Source organism: Coregonus clupeaformis, chromosome 27 (assembly GCF_020615455.1).
Source record: "Coregonus clupeaformis isolate EN_2021a chromosome 27, ASM2061545v1, whole genome shotgun sequence".
NCBI lineage: Eukaryota > Metazoa > Chordata > Actinopteri > Salmoniformes > Salmonidae > Coregonus > Coregonus clupeaformis.
The window spans coordinates 42978321-42992684 of record NC_059218.1 but is presented as its reverse complement, the minus strand read 5'-3'; the positions used below and the strand labels follow the sequence as shown (position 1 = coordinate 42992684).

General features: G+C 46.0%; 1 protein-coding gene across 1 annotated transcript in view; it reads right to left on the bottom strand.

Annotated features, from left to right (window-relative positions):
• slc46a3 (solute carrier family 46 member 3) overlaps positions 1-13815 on the bottom strand; it is a 38740-nt gene extending 24925 nt beyond the window's left edge. The window contains exons 1-3 of the mRNA XM_041850350.2: positions 13627-13815; positions 10043-10156; positions 5878-6105 (exon numbers count right to left, since the gene is read on the bottom strand). Of these exons, the coding sequence (XP_041706284.2) occupies positions 5878-6105; positions 10043-10156; positions 13627-13815 (531 nt within the window). The remainder of the gene's footprint in view (positions 1-5877; positions 6106-10042; positions 10157-13626) is intronic.
• Between the last annotated feature and the right edge of the window lie 549 nt (positions 13816-14364).

Genomic DNA, 14364 nt, shown 5'->3' with positions numbered 1-14364 from the left:
CTATTGTTTGTACAGATGAACGTGGTATCTTCAGGCGTTTGGAAATTGCTCCCAGGGATGAATCAGACTTGTGGAGGTCTACAATTCTTTTTTCTGAGGTCTTGGCTGATTTATTTTGATTTTCCCATGATGTCAAGCAAAGAGGCACTGAGTTTGAAGGTAGGCCTTGAAATACATCCACAGGTACACCTCCAATTGACTCAAATGATGTCAATTAGCCTATCAGAAGCTTCTAAAACCATGACATCATTTTCTGGAATTTTCCGAGCTGTTTAAAGGCACAGTCAACTTAGTGTATGTAAACTTCTGACCCACTGGAATTGTGATACAGTGAATTATAAGTGAAATAATCTGTCTGTAAACCATTGTTGGAAAAATTACTTGTGTCATGCACAAAGTAGATGTCCTAACCGACTTGCCAAAACTATAGTTTGTTAACAAGAAATTTGTGGAGTGGTTGAAAAACGAGTTTTAATGACTCCAACCTAAGTGTATGTAAACTTCTGACTTCAACTGTATAAATTGCTGAGGTGTAGTCACCTTTGAGTACACAAGCGCAAGTACACAGTACAAATGTGATTAAAATGTTAAAATATGAAATATGATGTATTTCCTATTCAACAAAACTGTATGAATAAGGCTTGAAATGACTTATATTATTATATATTAAATGACTTATATGCTTTCTAAATATAGTATGATCAAATCTTAAAATGACTAACTATAAGAGTTCACCTTCCTTATAACTGTAAAACACATATTTGTATGTTTAGTGTTAGAGAAAATGTGCATATTTGGATCATTTTTTGATCTCTCTTGATCAAAACGTAGATGTCTTGCCCCCATCGCTGTCAACGTCTCACAGACCTCTAGCCTGGCTTCCTGAACTCGTACAGGACAGACCTCTAGCCTGGCTTCCTGAACTCGTACAGGACAGACCTCTAGCCTGGCTTCCTGAACTCGTTAGGAACTCTTACATCTCATACTAATCTTGTCCATCTATGACAAACTGAACATTTCTTTTGTTTAAAATCTATTAATTATTTAAGATTAATGGCTGTAAATAGTCAGAAGAGTGAATGAAATGGTAGGAAGGACATTTTCTTTTGAAATTATTTTTTAGCAGACGCTCTTATCCAGAGCGACTTACAGTTAGTGAGTGCATACATTTTTCATACTGGCCCCCCGTGGGAATCGAACCCACAACCCTGGCGTTGCAAGCGCCATGCTCTACCAACTGAGCTATACAGGACATCCCAGCTTAAAGTGGTTTCAGATTTCACATCCTACATCACACAAGCTCAGAAAAATATTCCTCCTTGGGAACCAGGGAACCAGGGAACCAGGGAACCAGGGTACCAGGGAACTAGGGTACCAGGGAACCAGGGAACCAGGGTACCAGGGAACCAGGGAACCAGGGTACCAGGGTGCCAGGGAACCAGGGAACCAGGGAACCAGAGAACCAGGTAACCAGGGCTATCGCTCAATGCAAGCCATTTTTATCTACGGTGTCCACAGATTTATAACAAGCATGTCGGTCGGAACCGGTACCAGAACCACGCAGGGGACCTTACAACTGAGAGGTTCATTAAATTAGTCAAAACAGGAACATTTTACATCTGGCTAGAAATTAATATGGAAATGATCTCAACGGACAAAAATGTCCTCCTGTGTGCTACCTATATCCCCCCCACTAGAATCCCCATAATTTAACCATGACAGCTTCTCCGTCCTAGAGGGGGGAGATCAACCATTTCCAGGCCCAGGGACATGTACTAGTATGTGGCGACCTAAATGCCAGAACTGGACAAGAACCTGACACCCTCAGCACAGGGGGACAAACACCTACCTGGAGGTGACAGCATTCCCTCCCCCATATGCCCCTCTAGGCACAACTACAACAAAATGGGTCACAACTCCTGCAGCTCTGTCGCACGCTGGGTCTGTACATAGTCAATGGTCGGTTTTGAGGGGACTCCTATGGTAGGTACACCTATAGCTCATCTCTTGGCAGTAGTACTGTAGACTACTTTATCACTGACCTCAACCCAGAGTCTCTCAGAGCGTTCACAGTCAGCCCACTGACACCCCTATCAGATCACAGCAAAATCACAGTCTACTTGAACAGAGCAATCCTCAATCATGAGGCATCAAAGCCAAATGAACTGAATATTATTAAGAAATGCTATAGATGGAAGGAAAGTAGTGTTGAAACCTACCAAAAAACAATTAGGCAACAACAAATTCAATCCCTTTTAGACAACTTCCTGGACAAAACGTTCCACTGTAATAGTGAAGGTGTAAACTTGGCAGTAGAAAACCTAAACAGTATATTTGACCTCTCAGCTTCCCTATCAACTCTAAACATTTCAACTAAGCAACCTAAGAAAATTAACAAAACTGACAAATATTTTTGATGAAGAATGCAAAAAATCTAAGAAAGAAATTGAGAAACCTATCCATTCAAAAACAGAGACCCAGAAAACCTGAGCCTACGTCTTCACTATGATGAAACACTAAAACAATACAGAAATACACTATGGAAAACATTAAACAAACAACAACATGAAGCGTTATCTATCCAAAATGGAGATGTATGGATAAACACTTCTCCAATCTTTTTGGCCCTATAACAAAGAACAAACAGCAAAAAAATATACATGATCAAATACAAATCTTAGAATCAACTATTAAAGACTACCAGAACCCACTGGATTCTCCAATTACATTGAATGAACTACAGGACAAAATACAAACCCTCCAACCCAAAAAGGCCTGTGGTGTTGATGGTATCCTAAATGAAATGATAAAATATACAGACCACAAATTCCAATTGGCTATACTTAAACTCTTTAACATCATCCTCTGCTCTGGCATCTTCCCCAATACTCGGAACCAAGGACTGATCACTCCAATCCACAAAAGTGGAGACAAATTCAACCCCAACAACTACCGTGGGATATGCGTCAACAGCAACCTTGGGAAAATCCTCAGCATTATCATTAACAGCAGACTCCTACATTTCCTCACTGAAACAATGTCCTGAGCAAATGTCAAATTGGCTTTTTACCAAATTACCGTACGACGGACCACGTATTCACCCTGCACACCCTAATTGACAAACAAACAAACCAATACAAAGGCAAAGTCTTATCATGCTTTGTTGATTTCAAAAATGCTTTTGACTCAATTTGGCATGACGGTCTGCTATACAAATTGATGGAAAGTGGGGTTGGGGGAAAAACATACGACATTATAAAATCCATGTACACAAACAACAAGTGTGCGGTTAAAATTGGCAAAAAAACACACACATTTCTTTCCACAGGGCCGTGGGGTGAGACAGGGATGCAGTTTAAGCCCCACCCTCTTCAACATATATATCAACGAATTGGCGAGGGCACTAGAACAGTCTGCAGCACCCGGCCTCACCCTACTAGAATCTGAAGTAAAATGTCTTCTGTTTACTGATGATCTGGTGCTTCTGTCACCAACCAAGGAGGGCCTACAGCAGCACCTAGATCTTCTGCACAGATTCTGTCAGACCTGGGCCCTGACAGTAAATCTCAGTAAGACAAAAATAATGGTGTTCCAAAAAAGGTCCAGTTGCCAGGACCACAAATACAAATTCCATCTAGACACCGTTGCCCTAGAGCACACAAAAAACTATACATACCTCGGCCTAAACATCAGCGCCACAGGTAACTTCCACAAAGCTGTGAACGATCTGAGAGACAAGGCAAGAAGGGCCTTCTATGCCATCAAAAGGAACATAAAATTTGACATTCCAATTAGGATCTGGCTAAAAATACTTGAATAAGTTATAGAACCCATTGCCCCTTATGGTTGTGAGGTCTGGGGTCCACTCACCAACCAAGAATTCACAAAATGGGACAAACACCAAATTGAGACTCTGCATGCAGAATTCAGCAAAAACATCCTCTGTGTACAACGTAAAACATACAGGCAGAGCAGAATTAGGATGATACCCGCTAATTATCAAAATCCAGAAAATAGCAATTCAATTTTACAACCACCTAAAAGCTTTGACTATGTACAGACTCAGTGAGCATAGCTATTGAGAGAGGCGGCGACAGGCACTGCCCACAAAATGAGGTGGAAACTGAGCTGCACTTCCTAACCTCCTGCCAAATGTAGGACCATACTGGAGACACATATTTCCCTCAGATTACAGCGATCCACAAAGAATTCGAAAACAAATCCAATTTTGATAAACTCCCTTATCTACTGGGTGAAAAACCACAGTGTGCCATCACAGCAGCAAGATTTGTGACCTGTTGCCACAAGAAAAGGGCAACCAGTGAAGAACAAACACCATTGTAAATACAACCCATATTTATGTTTATTTATTTTCCCTTTTGTACATCAACTATTTGCACATTGTTACAACACTGTATATAGCCAATAATATAGCACTTTAAATGTATTTTACTGTTAATTTCTGATTGTTTATTTCCCTTTAGTTTATTGTTTATTTCACTTGCTTTGACTCGGGCTCATAGCTGTTTCCCATGCCAATAAATCCCTTTGAATAGAATTTAATTGAAATGAGAGAGGGAGAGAGCGAGAGCGGGAGAGCGAGAGGTGGGGGAGTGGGAAGGTGTTTTCAGTTTTAGTTTAATATTTTTACACAAAAACACACACACACACACACACACACACTCACAGCTGTGTTTTCATGAAATGTATGAACCTTTTTTAATGTAAATGTTTTTGCCATTTCAAATCCTATTTTCCCTAACCCCTAAACCTAACCCTAACCCCAAAACCCTCAACCTAACCCTAAACCTTTAAGCTTAAGATATCATTTGAACAAATTCAGGACCTGAAAAAAGTCCTGACTTCTAAAACAGGATGTGAAGTTGAAATGTTATACACACACACACACACACACACACACACACACACACACACACACTAACCTTATAGAAGGCAAAGGCCGCCAATATCAGTCCCAGGACAGTTTTCCTCCTCCTTGGTGATGCGGTGAATAACAGATACACACCCTGCAACCGACCAATCAGGGCTTGTCGTTGGGGCAAGTAGGCGGAGCCTGCCTCAGCCCCAGAAGGTGTCGGTGATGATGATGATGATGAAGAGTCTGTGTGTGAGGGTGTAACCACGGTCTCCTGCAGTACCCATGCTGTGTATACCAGGTTGATTAGATGTATTATGGCTGCTGTGATGAACGGCCAGGTGAACCCTGCTGTCTGAATATAGAACCCAGTACACAGAGAGGCTAGCCCTGACAACACGCCTAGCAACATGTCCAAGGCTGCCATACGCACCGTACGACCTCCTCCCTTACCCCAGTCTCCCTCTCTACTCCCCCCATCTCTCCCTCTGTCTCTCCCTCCATGTCGCCCTCTGTCTTTCCCTCCGTCTCTCCCTCTGTCTCCCTGTCCATCGCTCTCTCCATCTCTCCCTCTGTCTCCCTGTCCATCGCTCTCTCCATCTCTCCCTCTGTCTCCCTGTCCATCTCTCTCCATCTCTCCCTCTGTCTCCCTGTCCATCGCTCTCTCCATCTCTCCCTCTGTCTCCCTGTCCATCGCTCTCTCCATCTCTCCCTCTGTCTCCCTGTCCATCGCTCTCTCCATCTCTCCCTCTGTCTCCCTGTCCATCGCTCTCTCCATCTCTCCCTCTGTCTCCCTGTCCATCGCTCTCTCTATCTCTCCCTCTGTCTCCCTGTCCATCGCTCTCTCCATCTCTCCTTCGGTCTCCCTCTCCACTCCCCCCACTCATACCCCGATCTCTACAGTCATCTCCTCCCCCACCCCCACCTCCCCCACCTCCCTCACAATGGTAACTCCCCTCATCTCTAGCCCCAATCCAAACCCTATTCATACCCCCACCCACTTCCTCACACGTATACTTACCCCCACCCCCATCCCCCTCCACCCCCTCCTCCTCACACAGGTCAGCTATATAGGCAAAACTTCCCCCCAGTAAAGCAGTGGGCCCCCCCAGTACCCCGGCCAGGAACGAGGCCCCTAGCAGGTAACCCAGGCTGAGGGAGAGGTGAGACACGGTTGCATAGCACAGAGCAAAGAACAGCTCGCCCACCAGGGGGGGCACCAGAGCTACCTAGAGACAGAGGGATGAGAGGGGGGAGAGGAGGGCAGAGAGCGACAGAAGAAGAAAGAGGGGGGAGAGAGACGTTGGTAACATACCAATTAGGATCCTCACACACACAGACCAATTAGGATCTGGCTAAAAATACTTGAATCAGTTATAGAACCCCATTGTCCTTTATGGTTGTGAGGTCTGGGGTCCACTCACCAACCAAGAATTCACAAAATGGGACAAACACCAAATTGAGACTCTGCATGCAGAATTCTGCAAAAATATCCTCCGTGTACAACGTAAAACACCAAATACTGCATACATGGCAGAATTTTGGACGATACCCGTTAATTATCAAAATCCAGAAAATTCTACAACCACCTAAAAGGAAGCGATTCCCAAACCTGAGCTCAATTTCGAGTCTCATAGCAAAGGGTCTGAATACTTATTTAAATAAGGTATTTAGGTTTTTTATTTTAAATAAATTGGCATAGATAAAAAAAAAAAAAAACTGTTTTTGCTTTGTCATTATGGGGTATTGTGTATAGATTGCTGAGGATTTTTATTTATTTAATCCATTTTAGAATAAGGCTGTAACGTAACAAAATGTGGAAAAAGTCAAGGGGTCTGAATACTTTCCAAAGGCACTGTATGCATTGGAAATGGTATGTATTCTCTAGAATATCAAAAACGTGTAATGTAAAGATCCCCTGATATTGACCCTTTTCACACAGTGATACTCCAATCAGTTATTGAACCCATTGCCCTTTATGGTTGTGAGGTCTGGGGTCCACTCACCAACCAAAAATTTACAAAATGGGACAAACACCCAATTGAGACTGCATGCAGAATTCTGCAATAATATCCTTTGAGTACAATGCAAAATCCCAACCCCACCCTTCCATCACAAAGTGCTAACCTAAAGAGAGATGAACCTGGAGAAGAGTCCCTTAAGCAAGCTGGTCCTGGGGCTCTGTTCACAAACACAAACAGACCCCACAGAGCCCCTGGACAGCCCCACAATTAGACCCAACCAAATCATGAGAAAACAAAAAGAGAATTACTTGACACATTGGAAAGAATTAACAAACAAACAGAGCAAACTAGAATGCTATTTGGCCCTAAACAGAGAGTACACAGTGGCAGAATACCTGACCACTGTGACTGACCCAAACTTAAGGAAAGCTTTGACTATGTACAGACTCAGTGAGCATAGCCTTTGTCACGCCCTGACTCAGGGGACTCTGATATGTTGAGTCAGGGTGTGTATATTCTTTGTTATCTATATTCTATGTTGTAGTTCTATTATGTGTAGATCTATGTTGGCCGGGGTGGTTCCCAATCAGAGGCAGCTGTAGCTCGTTGTCTCTGATTAGGGACCATACTTAGGCAGCCTATTGGCACTATTGGGTTGTGGGATCTTGTTCCGTGTGAGGTTTGTTGTGTGTACCTTAGGACGTCACGTATCGTTGGTTTATTGTTTTGTCGTTGTGTTTTTCGTTAAATAAACATATTTGCATATCACGCTGCGCCTTGGTCCGTCCCGTTTATGAACGAACGTGACAGCCTTGCTATTGAGAAAGGCCGCCAAAGGCAGACCTGGCTCTCAAGAGAAGATAGGCTATGTGCACACTGCCCACAAAATGAGGTGGAAACTGAGCTGCACTTCCTAACCTCCTGCCAAATGTTTGACCATATTAGAGACACGTATTTCCCTCAGATTACACAGACCCACAAAGAATTTGAAAACAAACCCAATTTTGATAAACTCCCTTATCTATTAGGTGAAATACCACAGTGTGCCATAACAGCAGCAATATTTGTGACCTGTTGCCACAAAAAAAGGGCAACCAGTGAAGAACAAACACCATTGTAAATACAACCTATATTTTTGTTGATTTATTTTCCCTTTTGCACTTTAACTACTTGCGCATCATTATAACACTGTATATAGACATAATATGACTTTTGTGAGTGTAATGTTTACTGTTAATATTTATTGTTTATTTCACTTTTGTTTACTATCTACTTCACTTGCTTTGGCAATGTTAACATACGTTTCCCATGCCAATAAAGCCCTTAAATTGAAAATGGAATTGAATTGAAATTGAATTGAGAGAAAGACAGCGTTAAACAAATGAGTACCCAGGCTATTTAACAGCGGTTTAACAGCCATGTACAAGTAAATGTCATATATTGTATTTTTCAGCAAATGACCTACTTTAGACCTACAGGAGAATATAAGTAATTTAGCCACAGTAAATGTCTTATACAGTTGAAGTCGGAAGTTTACATACACTTAGGTTGGAGTCATTAAAACTCGTTTTTCAACCACTCCACAAATTTCTTGTTAACAAACTATAGTTTTGGCAAGTCGGTTAGGACATCTACTTTGTGCATGACACGTAATTTTCCCAACAATTGTTTAGAGACAGATTATTTCACTTATAATTCACTGTATCACAATTCCAGTGGGTCAGAAGTTTACATACACTAAGTTGACTGTGCCTTTAAACAGCTTGGAAAATTCCAGAAAATGATGTCATGGCTTTAGAAGCTTCTGATAGGCTAATTGACATCATTTGAGTCAATTGGAGGTGTACCTGTGGATGTATTTCAAGGCCTACCTTCAAACTCAGTGCCTCTTTGGCTGACATCATCGGAAAATCAAAAGAAATCAGCCAAGACCTCAGGCAAACAATTGTAGACAACAATTGTAGACCTCCACAAGTCTGGTTCATCCTTGGGAGCAATTTCCAAATGCCTGAAGGTACCATGTTCATCTGTACAAACAATAGTACGTAAGTATAAACACCATGGGACCACGCAGCCGTCATACCACTCAGGAAGGAGACGCGTTCTGTCTCCTAGAGATGAACGTACTTTGGTGCGAAAAGTGCAAATCAATCCCAGAACAACAGCAAAGGACCTTGTGAAGATGCTGGAGGAAACAAGTACAAAAGTATCTATATCCACAGTAAAACGAGTCCTATATCGACATAACCTGAAAGGCCGCTCAGCAAGGAAGAAGCCACTGCTCCAAAACCGCCATAAAAAAACAGACTATGGTTTGCAACTGCACATGGGGACAAAGATCGTACTTTTTGGAGAAATGTCCTCTGGTCTGATGAAACAAAAATAGAACTGTTTGGCCATAATGACCATCGTTATGTTTGGAGGAAAAAGGGGGCAGCTTGCAAGCCGAAGAACACCATCCCAACCGTGAAGCACGGGGGTGGCAGCATCATGCTGTGGGGGTGCTTTGCTGCAGGAGGGACTGGTGCACTTCACAAAATAGATGGCATCATGAGGAAGGAAAGTTATGTGGATATATTGAAGCAACATCTCAAGACATCAGTCAGGAAGTTAAAGCTTGGTTGCAAATGGGTCTTCCAAAGTTGTGGCAAAATGTCTTAAGGACAACAAAGTCAAGGTATTTAAGTGGCCATCACAAAGCCCTGACCTCAATCCTATAGAAAATGTGTGGGCAGAACTGAAAAAGCGTGTGTGAGCAAGGAGGCCTACAAACCTGACTCAGTTACACCAGCTTATTGTGGGAAGCTTGTGGAAGGCTACCCGAAACATTTGACCCAAGTTAAACAATTTAAAGGCAATGCTACCAAATACTAATTGAGTGTATGTAAACTTCCGACCCACTGGGAATGTGATGAAAGAAATAAAAGCTGAAATAAATCATTCTCTCTAGTATTATTCTGACATTTCACATTCTTAAAATAAAGTGGTGATCCTAACTGACCTAAGACAGGGAATTTGTACTAGGATTAAATGTCAGGAATTGTGAAATACTGAGTTTAAATGTATTTGGCTAAGGTGTATGTAAACTTCCGACTTCAACTGTAGTGATGAATACTTTTTTTGTTGTTGTTTGGGTTGTGGTGATATACTGCCATCTGGTGGCGACTAGAAACAATAGCGTAATAGGAACTGTATGAATTACCTTCCTGCCGCAGTGGTCGCTGTAGGAGACCAGGAGTAGGGAGGAGAGGAGACTGGGGAAGAGGAAACATAACTCGCTGTAGAGGAGGAACAGAGATGCCTCCTTCTGGATCTCCTGTAGCGAGGAAGGGAGGAGAGGGGGAGGAGAGAGGAGAGGGGAGGGGAGAGGGAGGAGAGGAGAGGGGAGGGGAGAGGGGGAGGAGAGAGGAGAGAGGAGAGGGGAGGGAGAGGAGGAGAGGGGGAGAGGAGAGGGAGGAGAGAGGAGGGAGGGAGGAGAGAGGGAGGAGAGAGGAGGGGGAGGAGAGAGGAGGGAGCAAGGAGAGGGGGAGGAGAGAGGAGAGGGAGGGGGGAGGAGAGAGGAGGGAGCAAGGAGAGGGGGAGGAGAGAGGAGAGGGGAGGGGAGAGGAGGAGAGAGGAGGGGGAGGGAGGGGGAGGGGGAGGAGAGGGGAGGGGGAGGAGGAGAGAGGAGGGGGAGGAGGGAGGAGAGAGGAGAGAGGAGAGGGAGGGGGGGAGGAGAGAGGAGAAGAGGAGAGAGGAGAGGGAGGGGGAGAGGAGAGAGGAGATGGGAGAGGAGAGGGGAGGAGAGAGGAGGGAGAGAGGAAAGGGGGAGGAGAGAGGAGAGGGAGGGGAGAGAGGAGGATAGAGGAGAGGCGAGGAGAGGGAGGAGAGAGGAGGGAGAGAGGAGAGGGGGAGGAGAGAGTAGAGGTGAGGGAAGAGGGGAGGAGAGGAGGGAGCGAGGAGAGGGGGAGGAGAGAGGAGAGACGAGGGAGGGAGAGGGGAGGAGAGAGGAGGGGGGAGAGAGAGGAGAGGGTAGGGGGAGGAGAGAGAGGGAGAGGGAGGGGGAGGAGAGAGGAGGGAGAGAGGAGAGGGGAGGGGTGAGGAGAGAGGAGGGAGAGAGAGAGGGGAGGAGAGAGGAGAGAGAGAGGAGTGGAGAGAGGAGAGGGAGGGGGAGGAGGGAGAGGGGAGGGGGAGGAGAGAAGAGGGAGAGAGGAGAGGGGAGGAGAGAAGAGGGAGAGAGAGAGGAGGAGAGAGGAGAGGGAGGGGAGGAGAGAGAGAGGGAGGAGAGAGGAGAGGGAAGGGGAGGAGAGAGGAGGGAGAGAGGAGAGGGGAGGAGAGAGGAGGGAGAGAGGAGATGGGAGGGGGAGGAGAGGAGGAGAGAGGAGAGAGAGGAGGAGGGGGAAGGGCGAGGAGCGATGAGGAGAGAGAGAAGAGGGAGAGAGGAGAGGGGAGGGGAGAGGAGAGAAGAGAGGGGAGGGGGAGGAGAGAAGAGGAGAGAGAGAGAGGAGTGGAGAGAGGAGACGGAGAGGGAGAGAGAGGAGGGAAGAGGGAGAGAGGAGAGAGGAGGGAGAGAGAGAGGGGGGAGGAGAGAGGAGAGGAGAGGGAGAGAGAGGAGAGAGGAGGGAGCGAGGAGAGGGAGGAGAGAGGAGAGGCGAGGGAGAGGGGAGGAGAGAGGAGGGGGGAGGAGAGAGGAGAGGGTAGGGGGAGGGAGAGAGGGGGGAGAGGGGAGGGGGAGGAGAGAGGAGGGAGAGAGGAGAGGGGGGGTGAGGAGAGAGGAGGGAGAGAGGAGAGGGGAGGAGAGAGGAGAGAGAGAGAGGAGGGAGAGAGGAGAGAGGGAGGGGGGGGGAGAGAGGAGAGGTGGAGGAGAGAGGAGAGGGAAGGGGGAGGGGAGGAGAGAGGAGGGAGAGAGGGGGGAGCAGAGAGGAGGGAGGAGGGAGAGAGGAGATGGGAGGGGGGAGGAGAGGAGGGAGAGAGGAGGAGAGAGGAGGGAGAGGGGAAGGGCGAGGAGCGATGAGGGAGAGAGAAGAGGGAGAGAGGAGAGGGGGAGGGGAGAGGGAGAGAAGAGAGGGGGGGGGAGGAGAGAAGAGGGAGAGAGAGAGGAGTGGAGAGAGGAGACGGGAGGGGGAGGAGAGAGGAGGGAGAGAGGAGGGAAGAGGGAGAGAGGAGAGGGGAGGAGAGAAGAGAAGAGGGAGAGAGGAGAGGGGAGGGGGGAGGAGAGAGGAGAGAGAGAGGAGAGGGGAGGGGGGAGGAGAGAGGAGGGAGAGAGGAGAGAAGAGGGAGAGAGGAGATGGGAGAGAGGAGAGAGGAGAGAGAGAGAGAAGAGGGGAGGGGGAACCATTTTAAACAGATTTTCCTGGTCTTCCCGTTTTTGTTATATTTATGTACACAAAAGAAGACAAGAGAAAGACTAAACTTAATTTAATGATAATTGCAACTGTTTGAATTGAATGTCAATAATTGTATTTGTGGTGTTTGAAGCTGTAATGTTGATTCTGTAATTTGTAGTAAATATTGATTGATCATTTTGAATTTGTTGTATTGTTGTCCTCAGGGCACCGTTGTAAATGAGACCCTGGTTCCCTCGAATAGATAAAGTACCAAATAAAACCAATAAAGTGAAGCACAGCCGCGAGCTGCCCCGTGACACGAGCCTACCAGATGAGCTAAATCACTTCTACGCTTGCTTCGAGGCAAGCAACACTGAAGCATGCATGAGAACATCAGCTGTTCCGGATGACTATGTGATCACGCTCTCCGTAGCCGATGTGAGTAAGACTTTTAAGCAGGTCAACATCAGGCCCAAATCCCTGTCATTCGCGTGAACAAAAGACGGAAATACAGGGGGTGGAGATTGGGGTGCCTTGCTAGAATTCGTCGGCGAGTAGGTAACCCGTCTCTACCATCTGTTCTATTGGCCAACGTGCAATCACTGGAAAATAAACTGGATGATCTCAATTTGAGACTATCCTACCAACGGGACATTAAAAACTGTAATATCTTATGTTTCACCGAGTCGTGGCTGAACGACGACACGGATAACATACATTTGGCTGGTTTTCCCGTGCATCGGCAGGACAGAACAGCTACGTCTGGTAAGACGAGGGGTGGTGGTGTTTGTCTAATTGTTAATAACAGCTGGTGCGCAATGTCTAATACTAAGGAAGTCTTGATGTTTTGCTCGCCTGAGGTAGAGTATCTCATGATAAACTGTAGACCACACTATCTACCAAGAGAGTTTTCATCTATATTTTTCGTAGCCGTCTATTTACCACCACAAATCGATGCTGGCACTAAGACCACACTCAACGAGCTGTATAAGGCCATTAGCAAACAAGAAAATAAACATCCAGAAGCGGCGCTCCTAGTGGCCGGGGACTAAAATGCAGGCAAAGTTAAATCTGTTTTACCTAATTTCTACCAGCATGTCACATGTGCAACCAAAGGGGAAAAAAACTCTAGACCGCCTTTACTCCACACACAGAGACGCATACAAAGCTCTCCCTCGCCATCCATTTGACAAATCTGACCATAACTCTATCCTCCTGATTCCTGCTTACAAGCAAAAACGAAAGCAGGAAGCACCAGTGACTCGCTCAATACGGAAGTGGTCAGACGACGCGGATGCTACGCTGCAGGACTGTTTCGCTAGCACAGACTGGAATATGTTCCGGGATTCATCCAATGGCATTGAGGAGTACACCACCTCAGTCACCGGCTTCATCAATAAGTGCAATCGACGACGTCGTCCCCACAGTGACCCGTACGTACACACCCCAACCAGAAACCGTGGATTACAGGAAACATCACCTGGTGAATGGAGCTGATGTTGGTGCTCCTGTCAGAGCAGTGGGTGTAGTTTAGCTCTGCAGGGTAGGGGCTGCCGGTGAGCTGCTGCCACAGTCTCCTGTAGATGTACTGCTGGATCAGGGGGTACAGCATGAACATGGAGAAGGCATAGACACCAACCACAGGCTCTATCAGGAACACACGAACCATTATTAACCTAGAGATCAATGGATGAAGGAGAGAGAGAGTAGAGAGAGTAGAGAGAGTAGAGAGAGAGAGAGAGAGAGAGAGAGAGAGAGAGAGAGAGTAGAGAGAGAGAGAGAGAGAGAGAGAGAGAGAGAGAGAGAGAGAGAGAGAGAGAGGAGAGAGAGAGATAGAGAGAGAGAGATAGAGAGAGAGAGAGGAGAGAGAGAGAGGAGAGAGAGAGAGAGAGAGAGAGAGAGATAGAGAGAGAGAGATAGAGAGAGAGAGAGAGAGAGAGATAGATAGAGGAGAGAGAGAGACAGAGAGAGAGACAGAGAGAGAGAGAGAGAGAGAGAGAGAGAGAGAGAGAGACAGAGAGAGAGAGAGAGAGAGAGAGAGAGAGAGAGAGAGAGAGAGAGAGAGAGAGAGAGAGAGAGAGAGAGAGAGAGAGAGAGAGAGACAGAGCGAGAGAGAGAGAGAGAGATAGATAGAGAGGTGTGAGAGAGAACATGGCAATATATGCACAGTACACTGAGTATCGAAAATGAAAGTCTCATACATAATAATCACATGTCC